We start from the raw sequence: 23,868 nt of genomic DNA on the forward strand, positions 1-23,868 counted from the left end.
CATGCTGCTTTAATCTTAGTATGTATATTTGTAGTATTAAAATACTTTAGAATTCATGTGCAGTTTGAGAAGCATCACAATGTGCTTGGAAGTTAGATTCAGTCATCAAGTGGGTAGCAGATGAATTATGGGATTTTCTCCCATGTTACCTAATATTTTTCTTCTTTTGTTTTAGCACACTTCCTGGGCTGTTACAGTCAATGGACTTATCAACACTGAAATGTTTTCCTCCTGGCCAGCCAGAAAAATTTTCTGCATTTTTGGATAAAGTTGTTGGATTACAAAAATAAACACTTAAAACTCTGAACACTTTAAAAACCCCCTCCAAATCCACCCTCCATATATTATCCCAAAATGTTGAATATTCTAAACATTTGACTGGGGATGCATTATGTGATGTTTTTGTAGATTTATTTTCCTGATTGTGTTTTACTTAAGCTAATGTTTATTAAAAATAAATTCTTATTAATGGTAGAAGGTGGTGGCTAAGAAGTACTCTGGGTAGCAGGAGGAAGCCAACTTGGATTAAAATTTTGCTGAGAATAAGCTTAAAAGTGAGTAATTTACATCTATATGGGTAGGAATTCACACCACCATAATCATAATTGTATAGTATTTTGATGTGCTCATGTTGTAGAAAAGGCCCTATTGAAATATATGGGTTGAATTTGACTTCTGGGCTTTTGAAGTGTTTCTCTAGTTTGAGAAAAACAATTGTGGCTTAAAATTTATGTTTACTCAATCTTTAATCATTTTATGTCATGAAGGACTAACCATAGAGAAACAGGAACAAGTGAAAGGGTTTACTTAAAACATCAGACAGCTAAAACAGCATAGGGCCCCACATCCTTGGCTTTTTTCTTTCACTAAGAATACATAACCCAGATTCCATTTTTTTGTTTAGCAGAAGCTTAAGCCAATGGTGTCAACTGTGTATAATGACATCCCTTTGATTATATATTTGTGAGAATTATATCAGTTGTGGGGTTTAAAAATCAAAGGATATCTTCGCATCAATTTGATTTGGCAGGAGTCCTCAAGATCGTCTAGTCCAATCTCATCTTCTCAGTTGAGAAAGAAGGCCGGAGGTTATGATTTGTCTAACAGCCTTTGGCAGAGCTGCCATTAGAAGCAGCTCCTCGACTCCTACTCCTGTGCTCTTTCTACCATACCATAATATATGGTGTAAGCTTTTTGTTTCTTTATAGTTTTGTTTAGTGTTTAGTTACTTTAATCTTCAGAGGAAACTTGTTCATTTCCAGAAGCTGTTCAGCTCATTTCAGTTGGAATTGAACACTTTGTTTATTTAAGTTTTCTGTTGGTGTATGACAACCTTACCTCAGACCTAGAAATCTGTGATTCCTGAGTGTTTGAAATCTAGCAAGATGCCCTGAGTGGGATTGGTACCAGATTGAATGAGTGAAGGCTTTAAGACACATAACTAGATTTTTGGAGTTGGAAGAGAATTTTAAATATACCTGATGCAAACCACTCATTTTACAGATAAGGAAAGAGGCAAAGATGAATTAATTGCCAAGTTTACATGTCATTGGTCCTTATGAAAAAATTAATGATAATCAAAATTCTATTAGAAATAATTTGCTCAGTGGAGTAAAATCAGTTTGGTGTTATTACAAGACAGAGCTTCAGGTTCTTGAAAGCAATGAGTAAGTGGAGTGCACTTTATTTAATAGCAGCTTTCTGCTGCATGTATTTCGAGTTCCAGGAATAAGGAAGCAATAGAGAAAGGTTAGTATTTTGAGAAATTTGCATCATGGATAGGTTCAGAGGTGGAAAAGTAATAGTTAGAAAGTTGATGTTGGAGTAGATAAAAGATGATGTGAAGTTATAGGATGATGGGAAGGATTTTAGATTACTGTGCTTACAATTTGGGAGGAAAAGTAAGAGCTAGTAGGATTTGGTGGTAGGTAAGAAAGTATATGAAAGTACTATCAGGTGTTTTTAATTTCAGGCACCTTAGAGCACTACTTTGTATGCCTTTAATGGCAAATCATGCAGACACACAGGGCAGTGTAAAAATATGTTCACTCTGATATTTTTAGTCTTAGAAACTCTTCCTTAGACTAAGTCATTAATGACTAGCAGTGATCTAGATAATTTTCTTGGCCTTTTATTATGGTATAAGCACTTAATCCCAGTGATTTGTTCACATATAAAATTTGTAGAGATCACCAAAAATCTCTACACAGTCTGAGAAATGAGATGTATCGGTGAATTATTAGAAATTAATTTTTGAGAACAATTTGGAATGGGTAGTCCTGATAGCTATGCAGTAATCAATTTTCTGCTGTATAATTACTTTCACATTTCTGTGGGGGAGTAGGGAATGAAAAATAATGCCTGTTGTGTGCTTAGTAATATATCAGGTACTATTCAGAGCACTTTACACATATGAGTTCATTTAATCTTTACAATAACCCTATGAAATAGTTACTATTATCCCATTTTACAAATAAGGAGAATGGGCTCAGAGCATAATGTGAAAAAGGAGTTTCATGTTAAATGAAGTGTCCAAAAGATGGCTTTGGAATTGTAATTGAAACACTGAATTATATTTCCATCATTTAATGGGGATAAGAGAATATTTGAAATCAGAGGACTACTCCAAGAAATTTTGATTGTATGATAGTCACAGATACTTAATATACTTCAGTTTTTACATTGCTATTTAAAATCATAAAATTCATGTGGAGAAATTGTCCCGGTAGGTTTACCTAGTTGCAAGTTCTTTACTGGTTCTTTTGTTTTCTCTTTAAATATTTGTGTTTTAGGTTCTATTTTTGTTCTTTAATGTACTTATTTTTCCTTGGTGTTTTTATCACTTCCACAGCTTCTACTACTGATTGCCCTATCTATAGTCCTCCATTCTGATTTGATTTTCTGAGTGGTATTTCCAGTTGCCTGTTGGTCTTGTTTGTCTGTTAACTCTCTAGGCACCTTAAACTTGATGTGCCCCAAACTAAAATCATATTTCTCCTTTTCATCCTTCTGAGATCCTTATCACCATTTAGTGGTAATAATGGTGTCACCATTTAGTCAGTCCCCCACGCTTTAACTCTTAATCTCCAACTCTGTATTGGTCACCATGTATTCTGAGCTTTACTTCCTAAGTGTCTCACACCCATTTATTTCCTCATTTAGTCTTTTAACAAAAATGCATAGTAAGACTTTACTTTTTGTATCACAGGACTCAGGACAGGATTCCTGCCCTGGAGGAACGCTCATACAGTGTAGTTGAGGATGAACTATGTTTTACTCATTCTTGAAGCCTCTGCCTGAAACACTGTAGGCTTTCCATAAATAAGTGTACTTTTGTTACTTAGTATTCTTTTCTCAGTATCTTGCTTAGGAGTAGGTACTGGTTTTAGAAAATACTGACATCACGCACATACTCATTTCATATAGTCTTTGACTTGACTCCGAAGTATTATGTCTCTTGTTCAGGAGGAAGATGTGACCCTCACATTGTATGGTGAGTTTGTAGGATCAAGCATTTACAGGAGTAGCATCTAAAACATAGCAGTGCTGATCCTGTGTAATGTCTTAATGGTGTTTAAGGGTCTGTCATAATGGTGCTTATTGGAGATATTTTGGTAAAACGTGGTGTAAATTCAGTTTATTAAAAGCAGTAGCTATAGTGTTTTCCAGTAAAAGACTATGTGGAGAAAGGTTAAGGATAACTGTTGAATGACATTTAATTTGGTTCCCTGTTAGTTGATTAATTCCTGGAATATTTTAGCACAATCTTAATATTGTATGGTCTTTTAATTCTTATAATTTTTGTCGGTGACTAGACAAAAGGCGAGCAAATCTAGTTAGCTTCCAAAAGGAATGTAGAATATATGCTTCTTGATTGATACTAATCCCTGAAAAATATTTTGAGAGATTTATATATTGTTATATACCATCTATTTTAATATTTCAGAAACTTTTAGATCTTTATTATCTTTATGAATTTTTACCACAATCTGGTCAAAATTATTTATTATGATTGACACTGATTTTATTTTAATGGCTACAGTCCTATTCTTTAAGGCAGTAGTTCTTAAGCTTCCTTGGGTTGTGCAGTCCTTCAGAATATTTAAAACTATTGCTTTTCTCCCTACTGACACATATACACATTTTGCAGTGAATGAAATTTCAGGGAGTTTAAAGGTGCCTTGAGGCCCTAAGTAAAGAATCCTTAGACTAAGGCTAACTTCAGTAACTTCATTCCTGATTGTAGGAATTACAGGTCATTGCTTATTATAATTATTAGACTCCTTTATAATTAAATCTTTTCATTAAGTACATTTAAGTTTAGTAATTCCCAGTTTTTAAAATAATATAGCAAATTAAAAACTTTTCTCATCAAGTTTAACACATAACCAAATAACATGTTTTGAAATTAACCTTCATATTATTAACCCAGTATTTATAACCCATAATGGCTTGCGTAGCACTGTTTCTGATTGGTAAAAGGAACTAAATGGAATTTAGTAATTAGTTTTAGGGTATACTGAATTAGGCTATTTGGTAAACCTGTACAGTAATTTACTTATTAACTGTCAAGTGTGCTTCTGAAGTATTTGTTTCCTGAGCTGGTAGTCACTGTTGGAGCTGTCTGTGAGAAGCCACATAGTGCATCTTTTTTACTGTTCATTTTCCCTTTTGTACAGAACGTACTAGTTGTTTCTCCACTGCCAGTGTGAAGTGGGTGGATAATAAGTGCACCAAATTTAGGAGTGAAAAACATTCCTAAATCCTTAGCCTAAGTAATATTCTGGATCTCAGTTTCCCCATTTGTGAATTAGTAAAACTAACTTCCTTCACTGGTGATTTCTAAGACATAAAACCAATTATGTGGAATGTTTGAAAATAAATGTCAAAAATAAGACATTTTCTCTTGGTTAAGAGTTTTTGTTTTAAGAAATAGGAATAGTCTTAGAGATATTTCCCTAGAATTCACAGTAGACAGTCCTAAGTAATACAGAAAGCAAAGTCCTCATTGACACTGAATTTCATATTTAAATTCATATTCAGTCTCTGGTTAGGGTTATAGAAAATTGAAGTGAATGGGTATTTGCAGCGCATCAAAACAAAAGAATGGTCTGGTCTTTATTCTCCCTTTCCTCAGTGCTCTGTCTGTCTATAGAGTGATGAGACATTGCAAATAACATAAATCAAAAACGAAACCAAAACAAAAATCCTCAGTATTTCTGTGTATATGTGATATATTTTTAAACAAGTACCATCTTCCTTTTTTTCTTATCTATATTAGCATGCTTCAGGTGGAAGTGGGAAGGAGAAGAAAATGAAAGCAAGTAGTTCTTGGTAATGTTTCTTCTGTTTTGTATATCTGAGAAGGATCACTGCTTTATTGGAAATCAATTCTTCCTTGTCTTTATTGTCTTCATAAAACCTGAGGAGGAGGTTGAATAGGGCTGTGTGGCCATATTTTGTTGCAGAACCATTGTGTTCCCTTACAAATAGTGCCTTACTAATTCTGTTTAAATGTCTACCATGAAAGAAAGTGATGGGTTCTAGTTGAGGGTGCTGTTAAAAAGTGTTTTTAAAAAACTTTACCATCATATTTTTCATTAATGAAAGACATTAAAAAGAAGTTATCTAGAGTAGACGTATTCCCCGAATTGGCCCCCTATATTTTGGTGCTAAAAATAATTGAAATAAATGATTTACTATTAGTTTCTAAAATACTAGATTGTCTTTTCAGCACATTCTGCCGCAAGTTATTATATACATGTGTTTGTTATCTCTATTTTTTCCAGTTTTATTTAGATACAATTGACATAATACAATTGACTTATATAATTGTATTTAAGGTGTACAACAAAATGGTTTGGTATATGTATATATTGCAAAAAGATTACCATAGTAAGTTAATACCTATCACCCCACAGTTACAAGTTTTGTTGTCTTTTTAAAAATCTAGGTCTATTTCTTTCATTTAGTAATGCAAGATTTATTACTCGTTTTTATGTGGGTGAGTCAAACCTACATTTTGCTAGAATGTTAATTCCTCTATAGGCTATTTTCATGGTTAATGTGGATCATTAATTTGACCATCTAAATCTATTATCCACCATTGAATCACAGAATCAGTTCCTTAGACTTAAAGGGGTACTTAGAGATCATGCAGCCCATCTCCTTTATTTTACAAATGAGGAAACTGACCCAGAGAGATTAAAGTGGCATAATCAAGTTCATAACACTCTTTTCATGGTACCATGTTGCCTCTCAGAAACTAAATAACTAAAGAGCATCATGTCCCATATACATTTACAACTATACTTTGTATATTACAGGTAATACATGCTTTAGAAATATTCCAAGCATATACCTCATTTGTTTGAAATATGAAGGAGTGTTCTTAGAGTTAAAATGCTAGTATTCATATGATGAACTACAAAGAAGAAATAGTTTTAGAAATTAAAACAAATTACATGTTTTTTTATTTTGGTATCATTACAATTACATGAGGAACATTATGTTCACTAGACTCCCCCCATCACCAATTTCCCCCCACATTCCCCATTGTAGTCATTGTCCATCAGCATTGTAAGATGTTGTAGAATCACTACTTGTCTTCTCTGTGTTGTACAATCCTCCCCGTCCAACCCCCCGCCACATTATACATGCTAATCATAATGCCCCCTTTCTCCCCTGCTCCCCCTTATCCCTCCCTTCCCACCCGTCGTCCCTGGTCCTTTTCCCTTAGGTAACTGTTAGTCCATTCTTGGGTTCTGTGAGTCTTCTGGTGTTTTGCTCCTTCAGTTTTTCCTTCATACTTATACTCCACAGATGAGTGTAATCATTTGATGCTTGTCTTTCTCCATCTGGCTTATTTCATGGAGCATAATACCCTCTAGCTCCATCCATTTTGTTGCAAATGGTAGAATTTGTTTTCTTCTTACGGCTGAATAACATTCCATTGTGAATATGTACCACATCTTCTTTATCCATTCATCTACTGATGGACACTTAGGTTGCTTCCATTTCTTGGCTATTGTAAATAGTGCTGCGATAAACATAGGGGTGCATTTGTATTTTTCAAATGGGGCTCCTGCGTTCTTAGGGTAAATTCCTAGGAGTGGAATTCCTGGGTCAAATGATATTTCTATTTTGAGTTTCTTGAGGAACGTCCATACTGCTTTCCACAATGGTTGAACTAGTTTACATTCCCACAAGCAGTGTAGGAGGGTTCCCCTTTCTCCACAACCTTGCCAACATTTGTTGTTGTTTGTCTTTTGGATGGTGGCGATCCTAACTGGTGTGAGGTGATATCTAATTGTGGATTTAATTTGCATTACTCTGGTGACTAGTGATGTGGAGCATCTTTTCATGTGTCTGTTGGCCATCTGAGTTTCTTCTTTAGAGAAGTGTCTGTTCATATCCTTTGTCTATTTTTTAATTGGATTATTTGCTTTTTGTTTGTTGAGGTGCATGAGCCCTTTATATATTTTGGATGTCAACCCTTTATCGGGTCTGTCATTTATGAATATATTCTCCCATATTGTAGGATGCCTTTTTCTATTGGTGGTGTCCTTTGCTGTACAGAAGCTTTTCATTTTGGTGTAGTCCCACTTGTTCATTTTTGCTTTTGTTTCCCTTGCCAGGGGAGATAAGTTCATGGAGAAGTTGCTCATGTTTATGTCCAAGAGAATTTTGCCTATGTTTTTTTCTAAGAGTTTTATGGTTTCATGACTCACATTCAGGTCTTTGATCCATTTCGAATTTACTTTTGTGTATGGGGTTAGACAATGATCCAGTTTTTTTCTCTTACATGTAGCTGTCCAGTTTTGTCAACACCAGCTGTTGAAGAGGCTGTCATTTCCCCATTGTATGTCCAGGCTCCTTTATCATGAATTAACTGACCATATATGTTTGGGTTAATATCTGGACTCTCTATTCTGTTCCACTGGTCTGTGGTTCTGTTCTTGTGCCAGTACCAAATTTCCTTGATTACTGTGGCTTTGTAGTAGAGCTTGAAGTTGGGAGCGAGATCCCCCTGCTTTATTTTTTCTTCTCAGGATTGCTTTGGCCATTCAGGGTCTTTGTGGTTCCATATGAATTTTAAAACTATTTGTTCCAGTTCGTTGAAGAATGCTGTTGGTATTTGGATAGGCATTGCATTGAATCTGAAGATTGCTTTAGGCAGGATGGCCATTTTGACAATATTAATTCTTCCCAGCCAAGAGCATGGCATGAGTTTCTATTTGTTAGTGTCCTCTTTAATTTCTCTTAAGAGTGTCTTATAGTTTTCAGGGTATAGGTCTTTTACTTTCTTGGTTAGGTTTATTCCTAGGTATTTTATTCTTTTTGATGCAATTGTGAATGTAATTGTTTTCCTGATTTCTCTCTCTGCTAGTTCATTTTTAGTGTATAGGAATGCAACAGATTTCTGTGTATTAATTTTGTATCCTGCAACTTTGCTGAATTCAGATATGAGATCTAGCAGTTTTGGAGTGGATTCTTTATGGTTTGTTATGTACAATATCATGTCATCTGCAAACAGGGACAGTTTGACTTCTTCTTTACCAATCTGGATGCCTTGTATTTCTTTGTTTTGTCTGATTGCTGTGTCTAGGACCTCCAGTACTATGTTGAGTAACAGTGGGGAGAGGAGAGTGGGCATCCCTGTCTTGTTCCCGGTCTTAGAGGAAAAGCTTTCAGCTTCTCCCTGTTAAAATATGATGTTGGCTGTGGGTTCATCATATATGGCCTTTATTATATTGAGGTACTTGCCCTCTATATCCATTTTGTTGAGAGTTTTTATCATAAATGCATGTTGACTTTTGTCAAATGCTTTTTCAGCATCTGTGGAGATGATCATGTGTTTTTTGTCCTTCTTTTTGTTGATGTGGTGGATGATGTTGATGGATTTTCGAATGTTGTACCATCCTTGCATCCCTGAAATGAATTCCACTTGGTCATGGTATATGATCCTCCTGATGTATTTTTGAATTCGGTTTGCTAATATTTTGTTGAGTATTTTTGCATCTATGTTCATCAGGGATATTGGTCTGTAATTTTCTTTTTCGGTGGGTCTTTGCCTGTTTTTGGTATTAGAGTGATGCTGGCTTCATAGAATGAATTTGGAAGTATTCCCTCCTCTTCTGTTTTTTGGAAAACTTTAAGGAGAATGGGTTTTATGTCTTCTCTATATGTCTGATAAAATTCAGCAGTGAATCCATCTGGCCCAGGGGTTTTGTTCTTGGGTAGTTTTTTGATTACCACTTCAATTTCGTTGCTGGTAATTGATCTGTTTAGATTTTCTGTTTCTTCCTTGGTCAGTCTTGGAAGGTTGTATTTTTCTAGGAAGTTATCCATTTCTTCTAGGTTTTCCAACTTGTTAGCATATAGATTTCCATAGTATTCTCTAATAATTTTTTGTATTTCTGTTGGGTCCATCCTGTTTTTACCTTTTTCATTTCTGATTCTGTTGATGTGTGTAGTTCTCCTTTCTCCTAATAAGTCTGGCTAGTGGCTTATATATTTTATTTTCTCAAAGAACCAGCTCTTGGTTTGATTCATTTTTTTGTATTGTTTTATTCTTCTCAATTTTATTTATTTATTCTCTGATCTTTATTATGTCCCTCCTTCTGCTGACTTTGGGCCTCATTTGTTCTTCTTTTTCCAGTTTCAATAGTTGTGACTTTAGAGTATTCATTTGGGATTGTTTTTCCTTCTTTAAATAGGCCTGGAGTGCTATATACTTTCCTCTTAAAACTATCTTCACTTTGTCTCACCGAAGTTGGGGCTTTGAGCTGTTGTTGCCATTTGTCTCCATATATTGCTTGATCTCTCTTTTAATGTAGTCATTGATCCATTGATTATTTAGGAGCACGTTATTAAGCCTCCATGTGTTTGTGAGCCTTTTTGTATTTTTTGTACAATTTCTTTCTACTTTTATATGTTTGTATTCTGAGAAGTTGATTGGTAGAATTTCAATCTTTTTGAATTTACTGAGGCTCTATTTGTGGCCTAGTATGTAGTCTATTCTGGAAAATATTCCATGTGCACTTGAGAAGAATGTGTATCCTGCTGCTTTTGGGTGTAGAGTTTGGTAGATGTCTGTTAGGTCCATCTGTTCTAGTGTGCTGTTCAGTGCCTTTGTGTCCTTACATATTTTCTGTCTGGGGGATCTGTCTTTTGAAGTGAGTGGTGTGTTGAAGTCTCCTAAAATGAATGCATTGCATTCTGTTTCCTCCTTTAATTCTGTTAGTATTTGTTTCACATATGTTGGTGCTCCTGTATTGGGTGCATATATATTTATAATGGTTATATCCTCTTGTTGGACTGACCCCTTTATCATTATGTAATGTCCTTCTTTATCTCTTGTTACTTTCTTTTTTTTTCAAGTCTATTTTGTCTGATACTAGTACTGCAACACCTGCTTTTTTCTCCCTATTGTTTGCATGAAATATCTTTTTCCATTCCTTGGCTTTTAGTCTGTGTATGTCTTTGGGTTTGAGGTGGGTCTCTTGTAAGCAGTATATAGATGGGTCTTGCTTTTTTATCCATTCTATTACTCTCTGTCTTTTTATTGGTGCGTGCAGTCCATTTACATTTAGGGTGATTATTGAAAGATATGTACTTATTGCCATTGCAGGCTTTAGATTCGTGCTTACCAAAGGTTCAAGGGTAGCTTCTTTACTATCTGTCTAACTTAACTTGCTTATTAAACTATTATAAACACAGTCTGATGATTCTTTATTTTTCTCCCTTCTTAATCCTCCTCCTCCATTCTTTATATGTTAGATATTTTGTTTTGTTCTCTTTTGTGTTTCCTTTGACTGCTTCTGTGAGTACTTGATTTTATTTTTTGCGTTTAGTTAGTATTTGGTTGGTGTGCTTTCTTTGCTGTGATTTTATTTTCTCTGGTGACATCTATTTAGCCTTAGGAGTGCTTCCATCTAGAGCAGTCTCTTTAAAATTCCTTGTAGAGGTGGTTTCTGGGAGCAAATTCCCTCAACTTTTGCTTGTCTGGGAATTGTTTAATCCCTCCTTCATATTTAAATAATAATAGTGCTGGATACAGTATCCGTGGTTCAAGGCCCTTCTGTTTCATTGCATTAAATATATTATGCCATTCTCTTCTGGCCTGTAAGGTTTCTGTTGAGAAGTCTGATGATAGCCTGATGGGTTTTCCTTTGTAGGTGAACTTTTTTCTCTCTCTGGCTGCCTTTAATACTCTGTCCTTGTCCTTGATCTTTGCCATTTTAATTATTATGTGTCTTGGGGTTGTCCTCCTTGAGTCCCTTGTCTTGTGAGATCTGTGGCCATGGTCCTAGAGACTATTTCCTCCCCCAGTTTGGGGAAGTTTTCAGCAATTATTTCTTCAAAGACACTTTCTATCCCTTTTTCTCTCTCTTCTTCTGGTACCCCTATAATGCGGATATTGTTCCATTTGGATTGGTCACACAGTTCTCTTAGTGTTCTTTCATTCCTGGAGATCTTTTATCTCTCTATGCCTCAGCTTCTCTGTGTTCCTGTTCTCTGATTTCTATTCCATTAACGGCCTCTTGCACCTCATCCAGTCTGTTCTTAAGTCCTTCCAGAGATTGTTTTTCTTCTGTATTCTCCCTCCTAACTTGATGCTTTAGCTTTTGCATATTTCTCTGCAGGTCCATCAGCATGATTATGACTTTTATTTTGAATTCTTTTCCAGGAAGATTGGTTAAATCTATCTACCTAGGCTCCCTCTCAGGGGTTGTCTTGGTGATTCTGGACTGGATCAGATTCTTCTGCCTTTTCATGGCTATAGAGGTAGTCGTGGGCAGTTTGCGTGTGTGTTAGCTGCGAGAACAAAGTCCCTTCCTGCTTGCTGGTTGCCTTGCCCTCCTCGCTGCCTCTGCTGGTTACCCATCCATAGGTAGCAGCTTCTGGTTTTATTTCCTGAGCCGCCACATGTGGGGCAGCCGTCGAGGGAGCCCAGAGCCCTGTGGGGAGTGGCAGGCATGCTGGGTACACTCTTCTGCCAGAACTGCGACCTTTAGTGCCTTGTCTCGGCTTCCTCTGTCTGTGTGTGCTGGTGGGGCCTCTGAGTCTGGCCCGGGTGGCTACAGAGGATTCTCTGGGCCATTGCTGTGGGCACAGCTGCTCTCTGGCTGCTCCCCTGGTATGGCAGGGTTGCACTGGAGGGGGAATGGGCGGGAGCCTGTTTATCGCCGTGAGGGGCTTCAGAGCTGCGCTGCCTCCCAGGGGGCTGGAGCGCCTAAATTTTCCCTGGATTCCCAGCTGCTGGGCTTAGTGTGCTGGGATGCTTCCATCCAGCTGTGAGGCCCCTGTCTCTTTAAGATTTTTAAAAAGCACTCGCTTTTCTTTTGTCCCAGGGGAGCCGGCTGCAGGAACCCACTTGCAGCTTTTACTGTTCTGTTTCCCTAATATCCAGCACACCACACAACGTGTGTCTGTGCTCCCAGTATGGATGACTAGGGCTGGGTATTTAGCAGTCCTAGGCTTCCACTCCCTTCCTGCTCCGACTCCTCTCTTCCCGCAGGGGAGCTGGGATGGGGGTGGGGGGTGTGCTCAGGTTCTGCCGGGTCACGGCTTGTATCTTACCCCCTTCGTGAGGCATTGAGTTCTTGCAGGTGTAGCCTGGGTGTTGTACTGTGTCTTCTGGTCTCTCTTTTAAGAATGGTTGTATTTGGTGTATTTAAAAAAATATATATGGTTTTGGGAGATTTCTGCTGCCCTACTCATGCCACCATCTTGGCTCCTGTTGTATTTATTTTTCAATTTAAATATAACAAAGTATTTTTCTTTTACAGTTTGGTAAGATTTTACAAATGCATAATCGTGTAACCACTACTATAGTCAAGGTACATAACTCCATATGCTTTTTCTGCCATCCCTTTGTAGTCAGCCCTTCCCTACAGTCCTAACTAGTGACAACTGATCTGTTTTCCCTTCTTGTAGTTTTGTCTTTTCCAATATATCATAAAAATGTAGTCATAAAGTGTGTAGCCTTTTGAATCTGTCTTCTTTCACTTGCCACAATGCATTTGAGATTCATGCATGTTCTTGTGTATATCCATACCTAACTTTTTATTGCTAAGGAGTATTCTGTTGTATGAATGCCATGGTTTGTCCATTACCAGTTGAAGTATGTTTGGATTGTTTCCAGTTTTAGGGGAATCATGGTTATGAATAAAGCTGCTATAAACACTGATGCATGGGTTTTTGTGTGGACTTAAGTTTTCTATTTCTCCTGAACAGATAGCCAGAAAAGGGATTGCTGGGTCATATGGTAACTCTCTCTTTATAAGAATTGCCAAACTATTTTTCCAGAGTTCCTGTACTGTTTTATAGTCTTAACAGCAATATATGAGAGTTCCAGTTGCTCTGCATCCTTGGCAACACTTCACTTGGTACTATCAGTTTTTTAAAAAATGTGTTTTAGTCATGCTAAGATGTATGTAGTGGTATCTCATTAAAGATATGCAGATGGCCAATAGGCACATGAAGTGATGCTCAACAATATTAGCCATAGAGAAATGCAAAACAAAACCACAAAGAGATACCACTTCATATCTACTAGGATGGCTAAAGATATAACAGTAAGTGTTGGTAGGGTGTGGAGAAATGGGAACCCTAAAAGTGCTGCTAAGAATGTAAAATGGTGAAGCTGCTGTGGAAAACAGTCTGATAGTTCCTTGAACAGTTAAATGTATAGTTATGTAATTCAGCAACTCCATTCCTAAGTATTACCCAAGAAAATGGAAACATGTCCAAACAATAACTTGTATATGACTTTATAATAGCATTAGTCATAATAGGCAAAACGTAGAAGGAACCCAAATGTCCATCAACTGATAAATAGATAAGTAAATATAGTTTATACAAAGGGTTTTGATACTGGTAAATGCCACAGCATGGGTGAACCTTGAAACTTCATGCCAAGTGAAAGAATCTAGTTACACAGGACCAAGTACTGTGTGATTCTATTTGAAATACCCAGAATAGGCATATAGAGACAAAGTAGATAGTGGTTGCCTGGAATTGGTAGGGATAGGGGGATTAAAGGTTGACGGTAATGGGTGTGTGGGGTTTCCTTTTGGGGTAATGAGAATGTTCTAAAATTGTGGTGGTGAATGCACAACTCTTAAGTGTCCATTACATGCTTCGAATTGTATGGTTTGTGATTTTCAAAGCTGTTAAAAATTACTAGTTTTAAATGTACAATTCAATTTTTAGTAAATATATATAGAATTGTGCAAACATTACCACAAAACAGTTTTCGAATATTTCTATCACACCAAAAGATCCTTTGTTCCTGTTTGTAGTTAATAACTATTTCCATCCCACACCAGGTAACCAGTGATTTTCTGTCTCTACAGATTGGTCTGTTTGGTATATTTCATATGAATGGAATCATGTATCTTTTGGAATCATACTCCTTTTGCCTCTGGTTTCTTTTACTAAAGTTCCAGTTTCTGCATGTCTGTGCTAACACTTGTACTGTTTGTATTTATTATAGCCATCCTAGTGGGTGTATAGTGATGTCTCATTGTGGTTTTAATTTGAATTTTCTTACTGACTAATGTTGAATATATTTTTACATGCTTATTAATCACTCCTATGTCTTTGGTAAAATGTGTGGTAAAATTGCCCATTTTAAAAATTGTTATTGTTGACTTTTGAGAGTTTCTTATATATTTTGGCACAAACTTTTTTTGTCAGATATGTGATACACAAATGTTTTCTTCCAGCTGTGGCTTGTATTTTCATTCTAACAATGTAATTTGCAGAGCAGCTTTTAATTTTGACAAAGTCCAATCAATTTTTTATTACATTGTATTGAAGAAATCTGCCTAACTCAAGGTCCACAAGATTTTCTCCTATGCTTGTGTTTAAAAGTTTCAAAGCTCTACAGCTAGTTCTTTGATCCATGTTGAGTTAATTATTGTACAGGACATGAGGTGCAGGTTGAAGATCATTTTTTTCTTTTGCATATAGATGTCAGTTGTTCTAGCACATTTGATGAAACTACTATCATCTCTTATTGAACTGCTCTTGCACCTTTGTTAAAAATCAATTGACAGTATTTGTCTGGGTCTCTTTGTGCTTTCTCTGTGTTTTCCTCTCTTTTTGTCTGCTTGTCTTTTTCTTCTCTTTGTTTCCTTCTCTCCTATTAGACTCTATCTCCCTCTCCCAGTTTTCCTTATTATCTTCCTCATGGTGAACTATATTGATTAGTATTAATTGAAATTTTATATATACAGCTATAAATATGCAGAATTGTATTTTTCTCTTCATGTAAAAAAAAAATGCCAGAAATGATTAACTTTTTATTATAACCCTCAGTTTTTCTCAGTGAATTTGTGGCCTTAAAGAAAGATGGTGATCCCTCTTCCCAAACCATGTTTCAGAACTTTTGCAAAAAGAGTCATTTTCCCATTGTTACAGTTCCTTTAAAAAAGAAATTAGTTAAGGTAATTTCAAATTGGTATGCTGAAGGGAGTCAAGAATTCACTTTTTTCTAAAATGCTTTTAGTTCATCCCTAAATTATAAGGTTGATTACTGATGCTTCTCCCATAGGTGGCAGTCATGATTACTAGTGGATCCACAGATACTAGAAAAAGTTTTCAAAAAGCTTCATTTTGTAACTTCTCCAAAGCCAGCTTTGATCTATATTTTTTAACACTTAAACCAATAAAGGAGTTAGAATTTTGTATTTAAATAAAAACGAGAGACTTGACAATGAAATCAAGTAATACAAGTGACCAGTCCTGGCTTTGAACCTTACAAAGCACAGTCATATTTTTTTTTGGTTTTCTCAGAATCTAGTTTTTCTGAAAAGTGCCCTATATACATTGAAACATGTCTCTTATGTAGTTTCTTAGAAAGTTTGTGGGCAAGATGTTCCTTTCATGCTGCTTCAGTTGAAGTTGTCATTGTTTCCATTTGTTTGGAAACTTTTTTTTTTTTTTAATGCTATACAATAGTTTGGAGTTACTAGTTCAGAATTCTATCAGCATTTCCTAGCATAATTAAGGGATTTAGTTTCTGTGATGCTAGCAGAGGGTTATTATTAACTGGGAGAAGGAAATGAGATTACATAAACCCCATACCTGAAATCTCCAGCTACTTGCTTTTGGCACTTTGCTTGAACTGTGATTTCTGCCTCTTCAGGTTAAGAGAGCCTTTCCCCCAACCACACTCAGTTTCTCTGTTTTTTAAGATGTTCTTAATATTAAAGCTTACTAGTTCATTAGGTTCAGAATTTTTTTCTCATCTCCATGAAACTATGGATAGAGCAGGGAACTTGGCAGAGACTGTTGTGGAAAATTTGGGCAGAGATCTTAAAGCAGTGTAATGTGGGCCAGGCTGCGTCATAACACACCTGAGCCTTATTGCAGACCTTTGCCGCCTCGTGCAGCAGTTGCCTTGAGTTAAGAAGCAAAATCGGCTTCTTTTTGGTCCAAGCTCAGCTGTTTATGCATATTTCTCAACCTTGGGCTGATTGGATTAATTCTGCCCTTCCCCAAAAAGGTAGCTCTGCAAGTACCTTCCCCCTCCCACATCTTCTCAAGTCTAATTCTCTATACCTAGGAGCTTTGGCTCTTCCTCTTCTTTTCACAGGGTCGGGACTTGTCCTGGGCAAGCCAGCCCTTTGCTTCTCCTGCTCCTGAGAAGTGCCAAGATTCTACAGCGCTGACTCCCAACTGCCTTCTCGTACCTAGACTTTGGGCTGCTTTCCAGATACCTGCATAAGCAAGCCCTTGTCACTGCTACCCATTCCTACCTGCACCCTTTTTCCTCTTTGCCGCCCTGTTCCTTTCTCCTTCCCTCCCACCTTCACCCTCTCGTGCACAATGTATAAAGGATGGAAAAAGTACTACGGCCAGAAGTCTCTGGGTGAGGCATCAATGGATGAATATTTAGGCAGCTTAGGGCTGTTTCGGAAGCTGACTGCCAAGGATGCCTCTTGCCTCTTTCGGGCTATTTCGGAGCAGGTAAAGGAAAACAAATGTGTCTTCCCTATACTGAGTTTTCAAAGTTTGAGACGTGGCATGGTACTATAGCTAGAAGACCTGTAGCCCACCAAAGCAAAATTCCCTTATCCTTCCCGAGTAAAAACATCAGGTCTATATGCTACTTATTACCTTGCTGTGTGCCTTTACTCATTAGTCCAAATCTGTTGCTTGCTTTTGCTATCTTAACTTTTCTAAGTGCCACTTTGGAATGTAAGAAAGGTAATGGGGTTAAACAATATTTTGAAGTGTATCTTGATCCTTTTTAAGCAATGCTCCACTTCTAAATTTTATGCCTAAGGAAAAATTTATAGGCTGTTCCCCGATGGAGTAGAAAAGCAGGGGGGCATTGACAGAATCATCTCCCCTCATTCTCACTAAAGGAATGTAAAAACAGATTTTAGTGAGGACTTAATTTCCTAATTTCCTATGTATGTTCTGATTAAGGGAGACTGAAGTGTCCAGTTCATAGTCTTAATTTAGAAGCTTCTGTGTCAAATTACTGCTGACAGTGAGCTGGTCTTTCTCTTTTTTTAGTTGTTTTGCAGCCAGGTCCATCATTTGGAAATCAGGAAGGCTTGTGTTTCATATATGAGAGAAAATCAACAAACTTTTGAGTCTGTAAGTAGAATACATACCCAAGGGAGAGTTGTGGATAGAGTATATAGCAGGTGGGAAATGAATTTTGAGCTTCTATATATGAAAATTATATCATTCTCTCAATAGCAAATATTTAATTTCCAGCTGGCTTCCTTCCCCCTGGCTTCTGAACCTCCTTCTGTAATTAGACTGTTTTGTACTCCAATTAAAAATTGAGAAAAAACAGTTAATCTGTATACTTCCAACTACTTTCTCCCCCACACCAAAAATTCCCCAAAAGTTAACATTTCGACTGCTGTTTTTTATTATCCATACCACTGTTTTCTTGAACAATTAATCATAGTTCACAAAGGTTTGGCTATGTAAGTGTATATTTAAATATATGTACAAATACGAACCTCCTCTGCCTTAATTCTGTGCACAATGCTCTTCAGCCAGCCAACTTAATCTTATAAAACTTACTTGTAAGGAAACAAATTAGGAAACCTATTTTCATGTGACAAATTGGTAATTGGAGCACTGTCGCTAATGATTGACTTTAAAACAACTTAGAAGACATCGTTGTGTACATTGAAGCGTTTGAACTCTTGGAACAAAATAAGGTTTTATTAAGGTGTTTTTGAAGTGTGTCTTGTCTGGCTGTTGTGTGTTGTGTTTTTTTATTTTTTTAACTGTGTTTAGCTTTTCCAGTACTATTTGTTTTCTTCTGACTATGTTTTGGGTATTTGCCTGCTGTTCGAGGTTTACTCTTAATTTTCTCAACAGGTTTTGGTGAATATTAAAACTATGTAAGGGCTTTTTTACTTTAAAGCTTATTACCTTGAAATTAATTACAATCTTCACCCCACCTGGGGAAGGATTATTCATGAAATTACTTTAAATGCAAGATGATGGTGTAAAGCAGTGCATCTCAAGTACTTTTGTACACACAAATCACCTGGGGATTTTGTTAAAATGCAGATTCTGATTCAGTAGGTCTGAGCAGGGCCCATAATTTCTTCATAGTTAAACTCCCAAGTGATGTTTGCTGTTGTTTGTACATGACATTTTGAGTAACAGAGATGTGTGTAAAATTTTAAAACTGTGAGGATGAATCTCCGAATAATTATGCCAAGTGGAAGAAGCCAGAACTACCCTCCCACCAAAGTACATACCATACGATTTCCTTTATATAAAACTCTAGAAAATGCAAACCAATCTATTGTGACAGAAAGCAGATCAGTGATTGCTTGTGGGTCAGTGGACCTAAAGAGGGGCACAAGGAAACTTGATATTCTCTATCAAGATAATCATGGTGGTTTCGTGACTGCATACATATGTCAAAACTTAACTGCATTTAAATATTTGCAGTTTATATGTCAGTTGTACTTCAAAAAGCTGTTAAAAGGATTTGAGGAAAAATTAAAATTTGATTTTACATCTAGTGATGTATTTGCATGGAACCAGTCATATAGTCCTTGAATTTTTATTTTTATTTAGGTACTTTACATACAGTAAAATTGGCCATTTTAAGTTGAGTGTTAATAGTTTTGGCAATAATATGCAGTCATATAACTGCAACTGTAATCAAGATACAGAACAATTCCATCACCCCAGAAAGTTGCCTTGTGCCCTGGGCTTTTTTGAAATAAATTTCCTTAAAGATTCCTCAGTTTAACTTGGTAAGTGCATGTCTCTTGTCAAGTATGAAATTATTCTAATTATTGGGCTTGCTTGATTCATGAAAATTGTCAGGTTTCTTAAATAGGAATTTCAAAACTAAAGGGCATACTATTGGATGAAATGCACGGGTAAGTGGATAAGCCAGGACCAGTTCCTAAGATAATTGTATAGTCTAGCTTTTCTTCACTCAAAACTTTTGTGTATGTGCAAATCTTCTTGAGATGCTGTGCAAAGTAGTAATTTAGTACTGAAATTGTTGAGTTGAACAAAAATTCATTGGAGGATAATATTGCAGAATATAATCAGATTTTGGTAATAATATGTAATTGGTTAAGTCAAGTTTTTTTTATTTTTGAAGTATGTAGAGGGATCTTTTGAGAAATACCTGGAACGGTTGGCAGATCCCAAGGTAAGATCAAATATGGGGGTTTACTCTTTTCAGAGTATTTGGAAAAGTAACATAAATATTCATTCAGCTGTGTCACTTTAGCTAGACTCAACCTATTTTTTTAAGTAGCCAGCTGAGTTGAATCAAATAGTTCTTGCAAAAGTTTAGAGGCTGGCTACGGACCTATTGGTTTATGTTGAATAATGAGAATTGTGTGTTAAGAATTTATCATCCATAGACTAGTAAAAGAGTACACACTGGGAACAGGACAAGACTAAGCCTTTTTACTCTAATGGGGGAGGGGGAATGGTAATGAATGTTACTAGGAGGTTGTTGCTTAGAACTCTTCTGATTTGTAGTTATCCTTTTATGTGGGAGTAAGATCCATAAACACATTTATTTAAAAATAATTTATGTGATTAGTTCCATAGTTGTGGACTTAAAACACTTGTACTAAATACCCTGCTGACTTCATATTCTTACACTAATTCCATTTTTATTGTGCCTTTTAAATCTTCCATATTAATTGTCCTTGTTAATAACTAACTAAGGTTGTCTTTAGGTCTAATTTTTCAGACTAAGTTTATGTTAATGATTAACTATCACAATATCCCAAGCCTCAAAGCAAGTTCTAGAAGTTCTTCATCTAAAGTAGTGCTAAGTATCTAAAAAAACAATTGTTAAACTTGCAAAAACTACCTCCTAGCTGCAGAACATTTTTAAAACTTTATGCACTATTTATGTTTAGGAAAGTGCTGGCCAGCTGGAAATAAGAGCTCTTTCTCTAATTTATAAGTAAGTTGAACCTCCTTTTTTCAAAAAGAGAAAGTGTGTGTATGTGTGTGTGTGTGTAAGATTTCTATTAAAGTCCCTTTAGTATTGGGAAAATTTGAGATTTGATGTATTGATACATGAAATGAAGAGATCTAAGGAAAGTCAGTTGGTACAATTTTGGGGTGGAGAACCTCTAGCATTTGTGTACATTTGAATGGAAGAATAAAGGACTTTAAGAACTGCTGGTATTATTCCTGTTGAAAATCAGAATATTTATCTTAGAGTTTTTGTGTATTCAACTTTGTACCTCGTTTGCTTGCATCCTCAATGGAACAGTATCACTTCTAAAAGAAATTGGTTCTTAAGGACAAAAATATTAGATATTACAATGATGGTTTGTGGTTCTTCAAAGGATTACAATACATAAATGTACAGTGAATCTGGTATTAAAATTTCATAGGGAAATTAAGAAAAGCCTAAAAAGGCTTTTTAGGGAGGTGATAATGGGAAATTTGAGAAACACTGCTCTACTGCTTTTGCAAGTTCTATTTTGGTCTTTAGAACTGTAAAAGCATTTTTGAAAGCTGTGCGATTTTGAAAAATAGCTACACAATGTAGGTTAGAGGTGTGGAAATCTTGTTCATTTGAGAAGTTTAATCTGTATTGACTCCTTAACAATTTTTAAGATGGTGAGATGGCATAAACCTTGGTAGGGTCAGAACCCTCTTGTGGGGAGTTGTTCAAGTTAGTATTTTGCAATCTGCTCCTTTCTTAGTAAGTCCAGCAATAAGTAGTATTGAGGCATTGGGCAGGCTGATATCAGTTGTTGGCTTTTTAACTCACTGGCACCCAGCTTGTAAATTAGCCTGCTTCTGTTTTTGTGTGACCCTCAGGCTAAGAATGCTTTAAAAATTTTTGTAAATGGTTAAGAAATCAGAAGACTATTTCATGGCATGTTAAAATTACATGAAATTCAAATTTCAGTCTGCATAAATAAAGTTTTATTGGAACACAGTTATCTGCATTTGTGCATTGTCTATGGCTGCTTTCAGTGCTACAATGTCAAAGTTAAACCATATGGCATGCAAAAACTGAAATGCTTAGTATCTGGTCTTTACCAAGAAAAATTTGTCGACCCCTATTTTAAATGGAGCCCCCCAAACTCAAAAACATACATGCAATTATTAATCTATCTTTGCTCTTCCATGTTAAGATACATATATTAAGCAATCCACTGGACTTGACCTACCTTAATTTATCATTCTTTAGTCTTTTAAACATTTGGATTATTTTATGTAAATGAAGTATGCAGTTTAAAAACACAAATACTTGTTCTTACAAGTTTCTCATTTATATACCAAATTACCTGTTCTTGCCCACCTTTGTTTTCTATTCATGTAGACGGGATTTCATTCTTTATCGCTATCCCAGAAAGCCTCCAATTTATGTCACAGATAATGGCTATGAAGACAAGGTAAGAAGATGAGTGAGTGTTTACTAAAATAAACTGAATAATACTGCTGGATTACCAGGTCATAGGAAATCCTTTTTTTTTTTTAACCTAATTAATGGAAAAGATAAGCATAGTCTAAATGAGAATTTTCTCTGCCATCAGCCTTTTCCTCTCCAGTCAGTCTTCCAACCTTAGTATACCATGCTTCCAGATAGTTTTCCTTTGTATCTCAAATGTCAATTCTTTTGAAACTTTCCCAGCTCCCCTGGAGTTATTTCCTCCCTTTGTGTTCCTCTAACGTGATCTGAAGTAATTATAATATTTATCATTCATGTATTGTTTTCCATATTGTTTTCATTTTATTGTATTGTTTTCATTTCTCCTTTCTCATAAGTCTGAAGAGTATGCTACTACTGCCCACTAGAGTGCTTGGAAAATAGTAGGTTGTTTTGTTGGTTGAGAACTCTCAACAGGTAAACAAATTGTTCTTCAGCATACAATTTTTATTTCAAGAAGATTTTAAGAAAAGCCTTTTATCCTGATTATTTGATGAGTAAATATAGACTGCACAGTATTTGAGTTTTGTAAGTTGTTTCGTTCCATAGAGCAAAATTCAGGCAAGATTTTATTATGGTGAGAGAAGATTAGACACTGGGAGAACTGTTAAGATGTTTACATAATCTAGATAAAAGATGTGAACTTCACAATTGGCATTAGTAATAGGGGGAAGACCAAGTGGGCTGTAAGAGATAATTTGGAAAATAAGTATAAATTGGGGCACATTGTTTTACTAATGGTACTTCCATCTGTTTTACTCAGCAAACATTAATCCTCTGTAGTGTACCAGACACTTTACTGGGCTTTGGGGATACCAAAGTAAATACAACAAAATCCTTGACAGAGGTTTTAAGGGGTTATCAAGACAGACCTGTAATAGTTACCTACAGCAAAGTAATACATTTTATAAAGAAGTATGTACAAAGAGCATAGGAAAAAAAGCCCTTCACTCTGCTTGAGTTTAGAAAGTTTCATGGTGGTAGTGACATTTATGGGGAATACCAAAAAATGAGTCCAACAAGTATGAAGGCACTCTATTTAGAGGAAACATATGCAAAGGGATGGAAGCAAGAGATCCTTTGGGACTCAAATAATTGGGTGGGGAGAGGTCAATGCTGAAAAGACAGGCTAGAGTTACATGAGGGGTGTTAGTAGGCCATCTTAAGAATTTGGCTTTTCATTGTACAGAATAGTCAATTGAAGTTTTCTTCTATTTTATTATTAAGCTTTTAAAACATACAGAAAACCTAAAAGGATTTTACAGTGAGCATCCATATACTCACCACCTAGTCTGCTGTCAGTATTTAGTGTCCTTGTTTTATCATATATCTATCCCATCTCTGTTTACCAGTCCATCTTAATTTTTGGTGTCTGAAATGTACTTTGAAATAAATCAGTACAAATGCCCCTAAACAAAGTTTTTAAACAAAGGTGTGACATAGTCTGAATTGTTTGAAGAAGAGGAGTGTTAGCTTTTGTATTTTAGCGATTTTACACAGCACTGCCTGAGGAGATTTAGACATTTAGATCTTTATTAGGACTCTTTAGACCTGCAATTCATTTTTTTTCCTGGACATTTTATTCTGAAAATTTTCATATAGAGAAAAGTTTTGAAAGAGTTGAGTAGTGAATATCCATATACCCAGCCCTTAGTTCCTACAGTTACACAGCTCCATTTTCAAATGAGTCCTATACATCTTAGAGATATTATTGAACTAATTAAGGGGAAAGCATCATACATTGGGAGCCATGATATTACAAAAATGTACGGTCTTTTGAGTGTGCAGCCATGAGAATAGCATGTATAAATCTCATTGAGCTGATGAGACTCTTATTAGCTTATATAGAGAGCTAATACTTAGCAGTTGTGTATTTACATGCAAAGGATTGTGTATATATGTCTGATTTGGGAGTGTGTAAGTGTGTTTGTTCA

At 36.0% G+C, this 23,868-nt stretch overlaps 1 protein-coding gene across 1 annotated transcript in view; it reads left to right on the plus strand.

Annotated features, from left to right (window-relative positions):
* The window catches only part of ALG13 (ALG13 UDP-N-acetylglucosaminyltransferase subunit), a 63,278-nt gene that overhangs the window by 5,593 nt on the left and 33,817 nt on the right, over window positions 1-23,868 (plus strand). The window contains 8 exon segments of the mRNA XM_073227951.1: window positions 16,610-16,643; window positions 16,646-16,687; window positions 16,689-16,766; window positions 16,768-16,983; window positions 17,539-17,622; window positions 19,622-19,672; window positions 20,400-20,446; window positions 21,827-21,899. Of these exon segments, the coding sequence (XP_073084052.1) occupies window positions 16,610-16,643; window positions 16,646-16,687; window positions 16,689-16,766; window positions 16,768-16,983; window positions 17,539-17,622; window positions 19,622-19,672; window positions 20,400-20,446; window positions 21,827-21,899 (625 nt within the window).

The sequence above is a fragment of the Manis javanica genome, chromosome X (assembly GCF_040802235.1).
Source record: "Manis javanica isolate MJ-LG chromosome X, MJ_LKY, whole genome shotgun sequence".
NCBI lineage: Eukaryota > Metazoa > Chordata > Mammalia > Pholidota > Manidae > Manis > Manis javanica.